The sequence below is a fragment of the Bos indicus x Bos taurus genome, chromosome 10, assembly GCF_003369695.1.
Source record: "Bos indicus x Bos taurus breed Angus x Brahman F1 hybrid chromosome 10, Bos_hybrid_MaternalHap_v2.0, whole genome shotgun sequence".
Lineage (NCBI taxonomy): Eukaryota > Metazoa > Chordata > Mammalia > Artiodactyla > Bovidae > Bos > Bos indicus x Bos taurus.
In genome coordinates this window covers 2,870,669-2,887,329 of record NC_040085.1, presented here as the reverse complement: position 1 = coordinate 2,887,329, position 16,661 = coordinate 2,870,669, and the positions used below count along the sequence as shown (strand labels likewise).

At 36.4% G+C, this 16,661-nt stretch overlaps 1 protein-coding gene across 2 annotated transcripts in view; it reads left to right on the top strand.

The window, feature by feature from the left end:
• Window positions 1-14,976, top strand: part of AP3B1 (adaptor related protein complex 3 subunit beta 1) — a 235,789-nt gene extending 220,813 nt beyond the window's left edge. Inside the window, exons 26-27 of one of the 2 annotated variants that reach the window (XM_027552928.1) lie at window positions 1,101-1,239; window positions 14,243-14,976. In XM_027552928.1, coding sequence (XP_027408729.1) covers window positions 1,101-1,239; window positions 14,243-14,396 — 293 coding nt within the window. In that variant the 3' untranslated portion in view covers window positions 14,397-14,976. The remainder of the gene's footprint in view (window positions 1-1,100; window positions 1,240-14,242) is intronic. The other variant, XM_027552929.1, reaches the window with a different exon arrangement.
• Window positions 14,977-16,661: the final 1,685 nt, after the last annotated feature.

Genomic DNA, 16,661 nt, shown 5'->3' with positions numbered 1-16,661 from the left:
TTTTTTTTTAATTTCTGTTACATTAGCAATAAATAGCAAAATTAAATAACAAAAATTAAAGGTGGGGGGCCTTTTGAGGATACAAAATCAGCTTTTACCTTTTTATAAATTTTGTCAGCTATTGTACACATATCAGATGTCTCGAAGGATCATCTAGTAGATACTTTTGGATGTCAGTGACTTAACATCACAGAATCAGATAGATGGCATTTAATATTTATAGCTTTTGTTTTTTTTAAACTGGGTACTTAATTTCAGTTTTTGTTCCAAGTATCTCGTGGGTTATTGAATTTGTCCTTTGAACATTTGTACATAAGATTCTGACATTAACAGCATGCCTTGTGTTAATTCTATATGGTTTTTATTCATGATTTTGCTTTGTTCGTGATCTTTTTTAATTATTATTTGAAATGTCTCTGGGATTTAAATTTTTCCAATTTACATTGTTCCCTTTGTTTTCAGACGTTCTTGCTTCAGAAATTTTGATTATTTTTGTCAGTAACCATAGTTCCATTAACTAGGCAAATACTGTTACCACTCAGTGTAGCTTAGATACTTGTCCATTTTTTAGAACCACACAGCTGTTCAGTGACTTCCAGTTACTGTTGAGATAACTTTGATCCATTATATTGAGACAATTCATCATGTAATGCTGCTAGTTATTCCAGAAACACTTTGGTTTGTTCTCAGGCAGCATTTGGCAAGAGAGATCTTTGAATGAAAAGGAAGGGGGAGAGCTCTTAAATAGTGAAAACTTAATAGTTTATGGAGCCCAAATTAATTGAGTATATTTTAAAGGGACTGAAAGTAAAATTTTATCTTTGTGATTCTATGTTTTTATCAATCATAGTATTTAAAATCAGGTTATTAAGAGTGATGTTCAATTGCATTTTTATAGATTTTTCAACACCACTAGGATTTTTTTAAAATTTAATCAGTTGCAGTTCTTTTTAATTTTATGATAAATTATCTTGTAAATTACATTCTGAAGTGGTATTCTGCTTTAGAAAGTTTTTAGATTTTGACTTAGGAATTTTAAATTGTTTAATATAGTTTTCAAAGAGAAATCAGTAAAAGAGAGCCTCCTTCTGCTCTTACAGGCATGCTCTCTGGAATGAATGAAACTTCCACCACGATTATTGCTGCCCCACAGAATTTTGCTTCCTCTGTGATCCTTCAGAAGATAGTAAATGTAGCCAATGTGGGTGTAGTCCCTTCTGGACAAGATAATATACACAGGTATGTTCACTGACCCGTGATGTGGAGGTAACTTGTATACATGTATAAATATTTGATTTTCAATTCATAATTTTCCTTTAAAATATTAAGTCCTAAACGTGTGTGTGTGTGCGCGCACGCACGCTTATTCGTGTCCCACTCTCCACGACCTCGTGGACTGTAGCCCACCAGGCTCCTCTAGCCATGGAGTTTTACAAGCAAGAAGACCGGAGCGAGTTGCCGTTTCTTCTCCAGGGGATCCTCCCAACCCAGGGATCAAAGCTGTGTCTCTTGTATCTAATGTCTTGGCAGGCGAGTTTTTTACCAGCTGAGCCACTAGGGAATAACATATCTATGCCCCTTCTTTTTTAGGATAATACATTGGGTTTGGATGGGCTTGATGGGATTGTGTTTTGTACAGTCTTTAGTACATGTATATGGACTTGCCTGAAAGATGCAGATAGTGTACCTGCATTTTATAGTAGCTTGGTGATTTGTAAAGGTATTTGTGTGAGATATGGTTGAGAATTTCTTACTTCACTACAGTCGGTGAATTCCAGGAAGAACTGTTTTATAAAGCAGTGGATTTGAACTTTTTTAACTTAAAAGAGGGGAAGTTTGGGTATAGATTTCTTTTTGACAGCAATCCCTTGAGGCTGCTTCCAGTGACAAGGAACCATTATGGTGTCAAATGCAGCGTCTGTTTCTTACGCCAGGAAGTATCTTCACGCCAGCCATCTAAACCGTGAGGTCCAAGTTATTTGCCCTCAAAGGTAGCAGAAAATGTGATTAGTATGTGCCTTCTTTGTATTTATACGAATGCTAGTGACTTGAAAGTAAAATAATTACTCCTTAAATAAATATGCAGTGATTACTTAGTCCTCTGTCAGCTTAAGGGAATTCATTGCAAACTATCTTTAATTCCTCTGTCATTCTACTGCCAATGCATACTTCCATCATTACATTTAGGAAATAATTTAAAATCAAAGAGAGTGCCTTCAAACCTTTAGAAATTGAATGTATCTTTTTAAATTAATACAGGGGCAAGAGAGGCCCCAAATAAAGATTTCTGTGGGTTATCTGGGTTTTTTAGACTCAACTCTGCCATTATTGGGCTTTATAACTTCTCCTTATGGGCTTTAAGTTCCTCATCTGTTTGGAAATGGATGGCAGGGAAAAGAAGGTGATTGAAATGACATTACGTTATCTGTGGAAGAACGTTGGACTTCACATCAGAAGAGCTGAGTTCAAGTCTTGATCTGCCGTTACAGAGTTGCCTGACTTCACCTGCTCATCATGACAGATTGAAAACTGCATGTAGCAGTCACAAATCAAATTTACCCTGTGCCTTTATTTGTTTTTGAAAGGGAGGTCACTAAGTCAATTGCTTGAGATCTGAGCACCTTCCATCTGAGATCTGATCTGCTTCCCTTTCTTTATGTTAAGCCCTGTCATTCTCACATAAGTTGGGGATAAAATAATAAAATGGATAGAAAGTCTTCTTGTTGGTGAGTGAGTGAAGTCGCTCAGTCGTGTCCAACTCTTTGCGACCCCGTGGACTGTAGCCTACCAGGCTTCTCCGTCCATAGGATTCTCCAGGCAAGAAGACTGGAGTGGATTTCCATTTCCTTCTCCAGGGGATCTTCCCGACCCAGGGATCAAACCTGGGTCTCCCGCATTGGAGGCAGACGCTTTAACTACTGAGCCACCAGGGAGCTATACAAATACAACTTATCTATCAGTGTTATTCAATAGGGGAAAAAATGAACAGAAAGAAGACTTTTCAGTGAAAATTTTTGATTCTATGTCTTCCTTGTTTTGTTTTCTTCTTTGAATTTTTTTTTTTTTTTCTCATTTTCCTGAGTGGTTTTCTATAGCAGAAGTTGTGTTTTACTTATGGATCCTTTGAATTATTGAAATTACTAAAACATCAAAATATTGTACGTCATCTGTAACTTTTAGCTTATGCTTTATGAAATTTTACCTGACTCACCTAGTATCCAGCAGTACTTCAGTCTTAACTTTAATATGTTCTTTCATAATAGACGAAACAACATAGGGTAACCCTTCTTTATGCTGGAACTTCTAATTTTGTTTTGCATCGTATGTGGGTTTTTAACTTTTCTGAAAGCAATGACAGTGTTCCACATTTTTGTTTCTTAGAAGAAAATAGCCAAAATACCTTCTCAAAGCCAACAAATATGAAAACTATTTTCCTTTTGGGAAACAGAGAGACACTTATTAGCACAATTGTATAATTCTTAATTAAAGCATAAAATTTGCCTGTAACTTGTCTTGGTGGTTTAGAAGTGGTTTAATGCCTGTTCAGATGATTAAGTTACAGTCAATTCTCAGTTACCCATACCAGTACAGGGGAGGTACACAATAGGAACCATGTCTCTTCAACTTTGGAATGCAGAAATTGCACTTATACTTTTTAAAAAATAATGTTATGCTTTTATTTTTGGCTGTGCCGGGTCTTCTGTGGTTGTGGCAGGCAGGGGCTACTCTCCAGTTGGGGAGCGCAGGCTCTAGACGCACCGGCTCCGAGTTGCCGCAGGTGGACCCGGTAGTTGCAGCTCCCGGGCTCCGTAGCTGTAGCGCACGGGCTTAGTTTTTCTGCAGCATGTGGGATCTTCCCGGATCAAGAATTAAACCCGCGTCTCCTGCACTGCAGGCAGATTCTTTACCACTGAGCCACCAGGGAAGCCTGCACTTAGACGTCATGGTCCATGGTCCTCATATGCATATACTTCGGCAGTGTGTTGACACTTTTATAATGAAGCCTTATCACAGCAGCCTGGTATTTGGCTCTGTAACTTGATGGGGGAGTCCAAGTTACTACAGAGCCAGAAGAGGATGAAATGGCTGTATCTAATTCAGAACAGGCTGTGCTAGCTTGACTTGCCTCAAAAGTCTCATTTTACATTTTGCTTTTTTTTATAGCTAGGTATGGCTATAATAATGTTTTAAATTTTAGAAGGCTTCCAGATAATAAATATCTAGAATTACTTGTGGTCTTCAATAGTAAAAATAACAAAAATTATTATCCTGCAAATGTAACACTTTTGCCACTCTTTTATGCCCAGTAAGTTAAAACCAAAATAAACAATTATTAGTAAAATCTGTACCCATGGCTATCTTCATTTCATTTAAAATGAAATAGCAATTACTGTTCATAATAACAAAAATTGTTTACTACTTTATTAAATTTTATTAATGTTTTTAATGGTAGTGTTCAACAGTGTATTACCCTGTGGGATGAATGAATTTATATATCTAAGTTTATATATTAATTGTCATAATAAAATTGAAATCTCTATGAGATTTTTTAATAACTTCTCTATTCTTCTGTGGTAGTTGCTTTTTTGAATTTATGAAAAATAGGCCCAAAACCATTCTTGTATTTATTAATGATAATAAGTTTAAAATTACTTGAAAAAAAAACAATGTGCATGAAAAGTATTTTGACCATTAGTATTTTAAGAAATTAAATTATTCTTGGCTGGCCTACCTTTTCAGGGTCTTTTATTTCTGAGAGGACTTTTAAATTAACATTAGAATATTCTTTGTGACCATTCAATGAATTAAGTCCTGTTGTCTAGTTTTAGGATCATTTGTTCCTACTACTCTTTACAATTTGAATATTTTTTACATTAAAAACCAAGTTTAAAAATACTTATATAAGAATTAGCTAAGAAAAAAATGAATCTTCATTAATATGCAGAAGTGTGTGATAATATAAAGTAGACATTTTAATTGAATACATAATAGAAAATGGCTCCTAATACATTAGCAGAAAATATCTCCATTAAGGAAAAGTCAATTAAAGGAGCACAAGTTTTATGGAATTCACTTGAAAAACCAGGAGCATTTTAAGTATAGTTAACCACTTTTAAAGATCAGTTGAAAAAGTATAACTACTTTTAGATTATGTGACATTTAGCTTTGATTTTCTAAATGAGCCATAGAATCAGAAACCCAACCAGTATACTATTAGAACACTCAATTTCTATCTTCATTTCCATGGTAGGTACTTACAGATCAAAAAAGTTGCTCTTTGAGAATAAAACCATCTTACTGAGACCTGCAGAGTTATGGTCATTGTGCCAATCTTGCTATTTTCCAAATTACAGTTACCACATGATAGACATCAGAATCAAAAGAATCAAAGCATTTACTAAATATATAGCCAAATGTCTTCATGTCTTGTTTAGATACTCGTAATACAGTGCCATATGAGACACTGAAAGTCTTAAAGCTTATTATTTAAAACAATACTAGTAAAGAATATGGGATTCCCAGGTGGGAATGCAGTGCAATGCAAAAGACACATCTTCAGTCCTGGGTCAGGAAGATACCCTTGAGAAGGAAATGGCAACCCACTCCAGTATTCTTGCCTGGGAAATCCTATGGACAGAGGAGCCTGGCAGGCTACAGTCCATGGGGTCGCAGAAGAGTCAGACGTGACTGAGCGACTAAACAACAAAAAATAATATATACAAAAAGCAGAATGAACCACAGTAAGTCACTATACAAATAGACTGAAAAGTTAAAAGATTATTTTATAAGTTTTAGGGGAGGTTAGAGACACTAGTCTTGGAAATTCTAGGTTTTTCTAGGGCCAGAAAAAAATGTCTTGTTCTCCTCTAAGAAAGAAATTAAATTCAGGGGTTTTGAAGGAGATTCTTATTCAACAGTGTAAAAACTGCCTTTTTTTAAAAGTGCATTTGCCTTAATCACATTGTTTGTCCTCTGATCAACTAAGGTATAATGATCAAAATGCAGAAAGCCGAAAAATCTGTACCTTCAAAATCTCTAAGGTTTTTCTGTATAAAAGAACCAGGTAGGAGTTTTTGTAAAACTCAGATTCCTGGGACCCACACCCAAAAACTCAGACTCAGGGCCACTGGGATAGGGCCCAGGAATCTGCACTTTAGCCAGTACTCCAAGTAGTTGCAGACAGACAGATGTTCCCAAAGTTTGTGGTTAATGACAGCCACATGCTGTATTTTATTTTATTTCATTTTATTTTTTTTACATGCTGTATTTTAAAAAACATTTTTCCTTGTATGTTTCTTTTTCACAGGTTAGTCATTAAGGAATACCAGTAGACAAGATGTTTGATTTAAGCTTTCTTCCTTCTGTCCTATATGCTCCAGCAAGAAAGGAATTAGTTGTTCAGTCACTCATCGTGTCCGAGTCTTTGCAACCCCGTGGTCTGTAGCCCACCAGGCCTCTCTGTCCGTGGGCAAGAATACTGGGGTGGGTTGCTATTTAGGAGCACATTACAGTGGTGGCGATGAAACAGTCTCAGACCATAAGTAGTCTTTCAGCAGTCTCAGCATTTTATATTTTAACCCAGTTTGACATTTTAACCCAGTTCAGGAATTCTGACATTCATATACAGTAATATTGTTAAAAACAATTATCGTACAACCTACTTATTTTGTTATATCATACAACCTACGCATTTTACCCTTTCATGAACAACAAATTGACCTTATAAGGGGAAAATGTGATATTTGAGGGAAAGCAGAAAGCCATGTCTCTGTCATGATTCTATTTTAGTTCTTAATTTATTCAGTAAAACCTTAGAAGAGCTTTCATTGTTAACGTGTATTCAGGACTTAACATTCCTTTTTACCCCCTATATTTCTTAATCTATGATTTGGATTTTGTTTACTGTGTCACTTTTTTAATTTTCAAATTTTGAACATGTACAACCTGTGAATAATTACAATCCTAATAAAGTAAGTGTTGTTTTACTGTTATTACTTAGGTCCTTAACTATTAGAAAAATATGATGCTGTGAATGGAACTGTGAATCCATGGCAACCTGGCAGCCAACTTTTTAAATTTATCAACACACTTAAAGACCATTTATTGTTTTAGGATCAAAATAATTTTTTTAACATAAAGTAGTTGTAAAGAACAACTTTTTCATTTCTACTCCTTAAACTGTGTATACATGTTTAATGCTTAAGTATTGGCATATACCATTGTTTGTATCCTAAAATATCCATATTGTGTAAGTCCTTAATTCAGTATTTTTTGAAGACCATTGTGACAGATTTTGTTAATGCTGGGGTTACAAACATGAAGGACATAGATAATTTTTGGTGAAGTCTTTGCTGTTTTCCTGGTTTTGGTTCTTAGGTTGGTCAATCTTTAAGTTATTGTTTTTATTTGCTAGTTGTTTTCTTTCTTTTCCCCTGATCAGATCAGATCAGATCAGATCAGTCGCTCAGTCGTGTCCGACTCTTTGTGACCCCATGAATTCGCAACACGCCAGGCCTCCCTGTCCCTCACCAACTCCCGGAGTTCACTCAGACTCACGTCCATTGAGTCAGTGATGCCATCCAGCCATCTCATCCTCTGCCGTCCTCTTCTCCTCCTGCCCCCAATCCCTCCCAGCATCAGAGTCTTTTCCAATGAGTCAGCTCTTCTCATGAGGTGGCCAAAGTACTGCAGTTTCAGCTTTAGCATCATTCCTTCCAAAGAAATCCCAGGGCTGATCTCCTTCAGAATGGACTGAACCCTAACTATGGAATATTTAAATACCGGGTAATTTTGAAGGCCCATATGGAAAAGAATGGCATTTGTTGTCTTGATGCCCGAATTTTATAAGCCTGGTACTATAGTCACCGAACTTCATCTGTCTGAAAATAAAAGTTTGTACATACAGTTGTTAATAATATGAAGGTGCCAGGCTTCAATCTTATTCTATAACAAGTCAGAGGGAATTCCCTGTGGTCCAGTAGTTAGGGCTTGGTGCTTTCACTGCTGAGGGCCCAGTTTAATCCCTGGTTGGGGATGTAAAGTCCCACAAGCTGAGCAGCATGGCCCCCCCAAAAAAGCAAAAACAAATTGGAATCTCAAACATTACTAAGATTTGTGAAACCTATTTTGTGATCAGAGTTTTTCTCAGTTTGGTGGTTATCCACTAGGGGGCAGCACTGCTTTTTATCTGACTGCTTTGATCTCTGAAGGCTCTGAGCAGCATTTCATTGAAAAACAAATGTGGACCTCAGTTAATTTTTACACGAAAGGCGTATTTGGATATTTCAGAAATAACCAAACTGCAGTTAATTTTTGCTTTAGGATATTCTATATTTAAATTTTATTTAGTTCTACTGTTTGTGAGATAATTTTCTACAATGCAACAGTTTTTCAAATAGGAATATATAAATGTTTTCATGTAAAAATGAAAGAAAGGTATTCTTGATGGTTTTCCTTCTGGCTGACAATTTTGTAAGTACTCAGAGAGAATGGGGTAAGAGTTTATTTGTTTTACTCTCTGGTTTTCTGTTAAGTCCCATCCCACCCCTGCCCCAACAAACAGACAAACCAAAAATGCTCTAGAATAACTGGAGTATTTGGTATCTTTCTTGAGAAAGTGCGCTTAGATTTTTTTAGCTTTCTTGTATAAAGAAAGAGAACACATCATTGACAAGGTAGCGTGGGGAATCATGTTTTATACAAGTTCTAAAGATTAGAATGGAAAATAGAGTCCTAAATTATGATGGCACCTAATTCTTTTGTTTTAACTATTCTCATCAGAATGTTAAAGGAAACATTACAATATTTCTGGCCTTTTTAAAAAAATAATAGGGAAAAATACATTGCTTCAGATAAATTCTCTAAACTTGAATCACATGTAAATTTTTTCTCAATACAGATTCAATAGTGTAATGAGCTTAACTTTTACATTTTTAGAGTCAACAAAATAGGATTTTTTACAACATACAAACTCTCTGCCTTTTAAAAATGTTATCCTATATTAACTCAAAATTATAGGGATTTATCATTTAAATCATTTAGAAAATAATACTACAAATCAACATGCTTTGGTGTTTGATGTTAGGAACCTTATTCAAACCAGCATTTCTTACATATAATTATGGTGCGACTTCATTACACATTTGTCAACTTTGGACTAATTATTTTTATACAGCTCGGGCAGGGCACTCATCCTGTGGTCGTCTTTCTTACTAATAGGATTCTGTCTGCTTCAGCAGGCAGTAATTGAAGGCTTCATGTACAGAGTAGGAAAAAAAAAGTTTTAGCCTGAGTGGGCCATTGTCACAGCTTCTGGTAACCAGTAGAACAGAAAACACAAGAAAATTGAACTCAGAATAGAAAAATCAGAAACCAGGAAGACTATCCAAGAGAAGAAAAAGCATGTCTTAGAGCTGTTGCATTAAGTGTAGCAAATATGATTCTGCATAAAAAAATTTTATGTTTGTGAATACCCTGCGGATGGATGCAACCTCTCAGATAACTATTTTAAAATTCACGTTCTATTAACATTTAAGTTATTAAAAACAACTGAGTTGCAGGGTTCTTTTTCATTCCAACAAAGAGCATTTAAGGTCCATAGCCATTTTCTCACAAATCTCACAAATCTAAAAAGCATACGGTTTAAGTACATGAAGGAATAAGTTCGTGCATTGTAGAAAATATATTTGTTCAAATGTGTTGTTATTTGACCTGTTCTCATAATAGTTATAAATTTTCTCAATAGTTACAAATTAGCGTCTTTAGAAGAGTAGTTCATACTTTCATTTAGGTTTGGCAACCAGCTTATTTTGTCTTTTTCTTTAAATCTTAGGAATTTTAAAAAATTTATTTATTTGAATTGGAGGCTAATTACTTTACAACATTTGTAGTGGGTTTTGCCATACCTTAGGAATTCTTCTAGACTTCAAAAATTAAATGTCAGTTTCTAGAGATAATAAACAAAAAGACATTTAATAAGATAATACAAATATATCCATACAGTTTTACCCTCTCGGTGGTTAGAATGAAAATGAAAACTTAAGACAAATACCAAATGGTATTCTTTTAATAGTGTGGAGCCCATCATACATAGGCAGTGCATCTCTAACTGTCATCCACGTATTTGTTCTCATTTGTGGTGTTACTGGTGTTCGAGGTGGGTTGGTCTCCAGTTCTCCCTCCTTACATGACAGCTCCATTCAGGGTTTTGTATTTTTCATTGCTGGTGTCTCTTTTGAAGGAGTCGGGGCTAGGAGAATATTTATTTCTTTTTTTAACCTTTAAAGACAAATTTGAAATATGTCATGATGGAGCATCAAATCAAGATGCTCTGAATTACAGAACACTACACATCAGATGCACAAGTTTTGAAGAGAAAAATCTTTCTTCTTAAAGTTGCAGAACAATAATAGATTATATGCATAAAAGGTAAATCAGAAAAGCCTTAATTTATCTGTTGACAGATAAAAAACAAATACTCAGAGGGCATTTTGCATATATTAGAATTGTGTCATCTCAAATCAGAAAGCTTGGGTTCAAATTCCCGCTCAGCCATTCACTAGCCAGGTAGGTGTTTGAGCAAGTTTCTCCACTTCTCTGGGCCTCGGTTTCCTCTTCTGTGAATTGATCTGACTCATAGAATCAAGAGAAATAATGCAAGTGAGGTACTTAGCACCCACTGCACACAGCACTTAATAAATGCTGCTGTCATCACTACCATGATCAGAAACTTCACAGCTCTTCTGAAAAACACTTTACCACAGTGTGATCTTAGTTTGAGGCAAGTTCAAAGGTTCTGATGTCAGTCATTAAATTTAGTATACAAGTATTTGACGCAAACTGTCTTCAGTGTTTATTACACCCCCAAGCTAGCTATTTGTTATTTACTAATTAGTACTCTTTGCATAACTATCTTTTAAATATACATTAAAGCATAGCCTGTTTGGGAGTTAAGTGATTAATAAATTGGGGGTGGGGGTGGGTGGTGACTTCTGCTTTCCATGGACCAAAAGAAACCAATTGTAATCATGCTGTGTTTCCATTAAATACATCCTTTTTGAACTGTGAAATGAGAATGTCAGAACATCTGATCTTCTGGTCCTCTGCTTTAAAACATTGTTTCCACCATTTGTGCCCATTAGAACATAGAGAACTAGTTAAAAGACAGTAGCTTTCACACCAGCTAACAGATTTGCTAGGATGATTTGCTTAACGTGTTTCCACTGCAGTGTAAGCAAATACCTCTTTTCTTCTACATTCGTATTCTTTACAATATTGATAATTTTGCGGTAATAAATATTTTAAGAACATGTACAAGACTGTAGCCATGGGGTCCCAGAGAGTTGGGCAGGACTTGGTAACTGGACAACAGCAGGACAGTAGTTTTCATCTCTGTAAACATACTGACATCAGAGTTGACAGTTGTCTCTGCTGAGTTTGTGTTTTTGTAACATCAAACTTAAGTTTTAGTTGAAAAGAGAGAAAAGGTGCTTTGGGGCTGTGCAGCGCTGGCAGTCAGATAGCAGCACTTTTGCCTTCCTGTTCGGAATGCGTGACGCAGTCTTCTTCTGCATGGTCCCAAGGCGTAAGTGTTAAGTAAATAGAGACTACTAAGACTGCCGTTGACATAATGATAACCTGTCAGAAACAGGGACCTCTGCCGAAATATTTGTTGAATGACAATTTGGTGATGACCACATCTGTGGGGAAAGTTGCACAAAGGGGTGAGACAATAGAGCCACCTAGAGTCTGTCATCTGGTGACACGGCTTTAACAGAAATACAGAAATAGGGTTCTCCTGGGAAGCAGAAGAACCTCGAAAATTGGGACAAAAGGAATGCAGAAAGCTGCAGAACGTGATAGAAAAGAGAGGTCATTTGAGGGCAGGTGATCTTGTGTTCTCTCAAAGGTGCAGATGGCCTAGAGCCTATTACAGAGAGTGAAGTGAGTCAGAAAGAGAAATATAAATATCGTATACTAACACATGTATGTGGACTCTAGAAGGACGGTACTGATGAATTTATTTGCAGGGCAGCAATGGAGAAACAGAGGGAACAGACCTATGGACATGGGGGCAGGGAAGGAGGGAGCGGGAGAGATGTATGGAGAGAGTGGCATGGAAATTTACATTACCGTATGTAAAATAGCTAGCCAGTGGGAATTTGCTGTAGATCAGGGAACTCAAACAGGAGCTCTGTGACAATCTAGAAGGGTGGGATGGGGAGGGAGGTTCAGGAGGGAGGGGACATGGGTGTACCTATGATGATTCTTGTTGATGTCTGGCAGAAAACCACAAAATTCTGTAAAGCTATTATCCTTCAATTAAAAAAATAAAATGGCACCAAAAAAAAAAAAAGTGCAGCTGAGGTGCCCGTTTCCGAATCTCTTGTATGGGCATCTAAAGAGCAGATGGGTGTATATGTTCAAAGCTTTTATGAAACCTCTATGATTTCTGTTCCTAAACTGCTTGCTTAACAGTTGCTTCTCTCAGTGGAAAAACTGCTCCATCAGATTCTTTGCAAGTCTTCAGCATCTTTGGAGAGAGTACACAAATACATCTACCACCCATTAGCTAATTGTTTTTTTTTTTTTTTTTTTTTAGCTAACATTTTAAAACATGGCTTAAAAGTGTTGAAAAGATTTTCAACTTAGTAAAATTAGCATATTTGTTTTGCTTTTGATGCATTTTTATAATTATTGTTGGAAAACTGATCTTCATGATTCTATTGAGGCCAAAAATGGCTTATTAGGTACTCCCCCCACACACACACACACACAAAGATAAAGAAAAAAAAGAATCTAATATATTATGAGCTCTTGGTGTCATTAAAAAAAAAAAAAAACTCAAAAAAGAAATTACTTTCCATTTAAAGAGAATCTGCTTCCTGCTTAAGTGGCTAATATTTTAATTAAGTTGGGAGTGAAGTTTTTCTGAGTGTCTCCTGATAAACTCCCTCTTTTATGTTGATGGTAATTAAACAGATCCCTGAGGAGGCTGTGGGCTCGGTGCGAGGCCCGTGCTAATTGTCAGACAGGAGACACTGACCAGTTGGCTTGCTCTTGAATGGCCCGCAGCGTGCTGTCAGCGCTGCGGTCTGATTTTCTGTATTGTGAGCTGTTGTCAGGGCTAACTGGGTGCCATTGTGGCTGGAGATGTCGCGCAAATTGAGGCAGATGGCTCAGGTTCAGACACGTGTCCCACCGAAAGGGGAAAGGGGATTGGCCCTGCAAAGTGGGGTCACAGCAGGTCACAGACCTGCTCCACACTTGTTAGTGTTTTCAAAAGCTCATGTGCAGCAACTTTGTTTTTCTCCAGTCATCCCTGCAGTCAAACCCTCCTCACCCCCCTCAGAAACTGTGGAACACGCTCCGTGTAGAAAACGGGGGCCTGGGAGGGGACCGTCCTCTTCCCGTGTCTGGGGCTCAACTGTGCAGGCAGAGTCAATGAGCAGGATTGACAGAGCTTCACTGCGTCTCCAACGACTCTGCAGTCAATTGCAGTGCTTAAAGGGCTAGTTTTGCTTTTAATTCCATGTAATTAGTAGGTTCTTCATGTCTTGGAATTTAGTAATGTGAGCCTTAGACCTCAAGTTTGCTCTTTCCTATTCTAAAGCAGAAAGAAGATCTAATGTTCAGAACATTAAAAAAAAATACAGACAGAGGGAGTGTAGTGTTACACTTGGCTGTCACGTGATTTTCTTCCATGTCCTCAACGTATTTTAACATGTATGAATTCATTGAAACTTAGTAAGAGTTCGATAATGCACATAAAATTATCTAATTTCTTGCATAATCATTTTCAGATATGAGGAATTAAAATTTCAAGCTCTTTGAGAAAGATAAACCTCTTCTTAACATGTTTTAAAGATGAAAATAGAACAGTTTATTTTAAATGGTCCAATGGCTGGTGAAATGTTATATATTAAATGAGTAAATGATTCTCAAATATGTAGTAATCAAGAGTTATTCACATGCATCTATTGTTCAAACTAATAAGTAAAATAGAACTCCCTTTTCTGTTCTGTTCCCAAGATACTGAAATTATCTGCTTGTGGTAAGCATGTGCTGGGCAATTTATTGATTTTTCGGGATAATGCTTGTCTTTGGGTTTTGGGCAGTAGGGAACCTGTAATAAATTATTGAGAAAAAAGTTATTTTAAACCTATTTGAATATATGCTGTCTCCTTTTTTCCTCCTCATGATAAAAGGTCTCTGGTGTTTTGTTTTTTTTTTTTCCTTCCAGGTTTGCAGCTAAAACTGTGCACAGTGGGTCATTGATGCTAGTCACAGTGGAACTGAAGGAAGGCTCTACAGCGCAGCTTATCATAAACACTGAGAAGACTGTGATTGGTTCTGTTCTGCTGCGAGAGCTGAAGCCTGTCCTGTCCCAGGGGTAACCTGCTTACATCTGGACTTCAGAATCTGGCACACAACACAAGTCCCTGGCATCCACTGCTGCTGCCTTTCATTTATAATAATAGCCCTTCCATCTGGCAGTGGGGGAAGAAGACACTCTTGACATTCTTGTCTCCTGCTTTAGAATGCTGGTGTGTATCTATCGTGAATGCAATACTTTCCCCCTTTTCGCTTTGCTAACCAAAGAACATACATTTTGCTGTCAGTTATCTCAACTCCTAAATCCATTTGGCATTTTCTCTGTCCTGCTACTTCTTCTGGCCCTCGCGGCTCCCTTCCCTGGTTCAACAATGATGGACATGAACTGGATATTTTGAGTTCACTGGAGATCATCTTCCTTTCCGCAGTAAGCAAAAATTAGCCTAGAAATAGTAGACATGATCTCTCAGCTTGGTCTATGAAAAATGGGGTAGTGTACTTCTTAGAATTAAATTCAGAAACAACAATTTATCTGCAAAATTTTGTTCTATGAATTTCCTGGTATTGTAATTGGTTATTGACAACCGTCATCATGAAATTATCTCTGAATCATAAGATAAATAAACTAGCACCTGAATAACATTCGTCTTTGCATTCTTAATGAGAAATCATTTATAATCCTGAAGTTCATATGCTATGGTTTCTTTAAAGGTTTTGAGTGTTATATTATGTAGAGAAACAATGGAGTGTAGTTGGTGAAAGAAAAACCACTTTCAAACCACGTGGGTTTTCTACTTATGTTAGAGTTAACTCGAAGAAAAAAGCTGATATATTTAATAACAAAAGCAAAAGCCTTCATGTCTTCTTATAGACAATTTTGATCTTAGTAAAGATCTGATTGCAGATCTTCATGGTTGTAAAGGCCTATTACAACTACTGAAGAGACTGTTAGAATTTCAGTGTTCCTTTACAGATGTTGATGCCCAGCTCTGATGGACTGACATGCCTTTGGAAGCTAACTAGTATAAACTAAATGATAGAAAGCTTAAAAAACTAGTTATCTGATCAACCTTTTACCACTTTTCCCTGAAGTGTTTTTTGGGGTTTTTTGTTTGTTTAGTTTTACTAACTTAGGCAAGTTACTGTTTTAATAATAATTTTGTAAAAGGTTGTTCTGTTATCAGAAAACTTTCCCAATACTTTCAAAGCCAGTTGAAATTGTATTTACCAAACTTTGTGATACACGGTAATAAGACTTTAAGACAGGTCCTTTTATATGGAGCCACATTAGTGATTTTTTGAAAGTAAAAAGAGAAGGTACATTGATTGAAACATTATAGAACATATATAAAGAGGAAAGAAAAACAGAAACATTCTTGAGACATTCAGGCTGTGAAAAAATTATTTAGATTTTTAAGGTTGTGAGTGTTACATGTTCCTGCTCCTGAAATGCAGCAGTTAATCTGGGGGAAGTGTTGCCGCCACGGGACATGCCCTTCCTCACGCTGGAGACGTGTACTGCGACGGACTCGCACCAAGAAGCTCTGTGCCATTGCAGCCCCTTGGCATTTCCATTATTCAGCCTATTTCCTAGGGCTTTACACCTTTGGATTTTTAAGTCAATAACTTTTTAAAACATTATAAAGAATTTGACAGGCCAAGTATTTGTTTTCTGGAAAAAATATATTTGCTTACTGTCATCAAAGCAGAGGGGGAAATGCGTGTCATGATGTAGAGAGATTTTTATTTTCCTTATTAGGGCACGCATCTTTGAAAAGAGGTCATGCATTCGTCTGTTTTTTTAAATGAAGGAAATTTCAAAAAATTTTACCTTTGAAGAAGATCACATTTTTTACTTAATTTTTAGATTTAATATGTACATTAATAATGTGTGGTGTGCTAGCAGTTGAAACCGCTTGAACATCAGTAGCTTCTTAACATTTTTTCACATAACTGAAATGAGAAAAATGACCGCGGTCCCAAGTTAAAGATACAGGGAGTTTTTGTTGTTTTTTATACTTTTCTTTGGCACAGTGATTCAGAGTTCCTTTCCTCATATTTCTTTTAACTTTACCATAATCCATGATTATCTTTTAAATTGTTCCATTGAGTCGAGTTAGTCAATGTTGAATTCTTAATTCCAGCTGTATTTTTTCATTTTAATGCCCACTTAATGGGACACTTTATGTACACCAATCTTGAAGAATGGCTCACATACTGTATTTCAGACTGAGCCACATTTTTGGTATCACAATACATTTGCTTTATTATAAGAAAAGGAAAATGTTTTATTCTGAAGAGACTATAACAGTGAACTTTTACCCAGT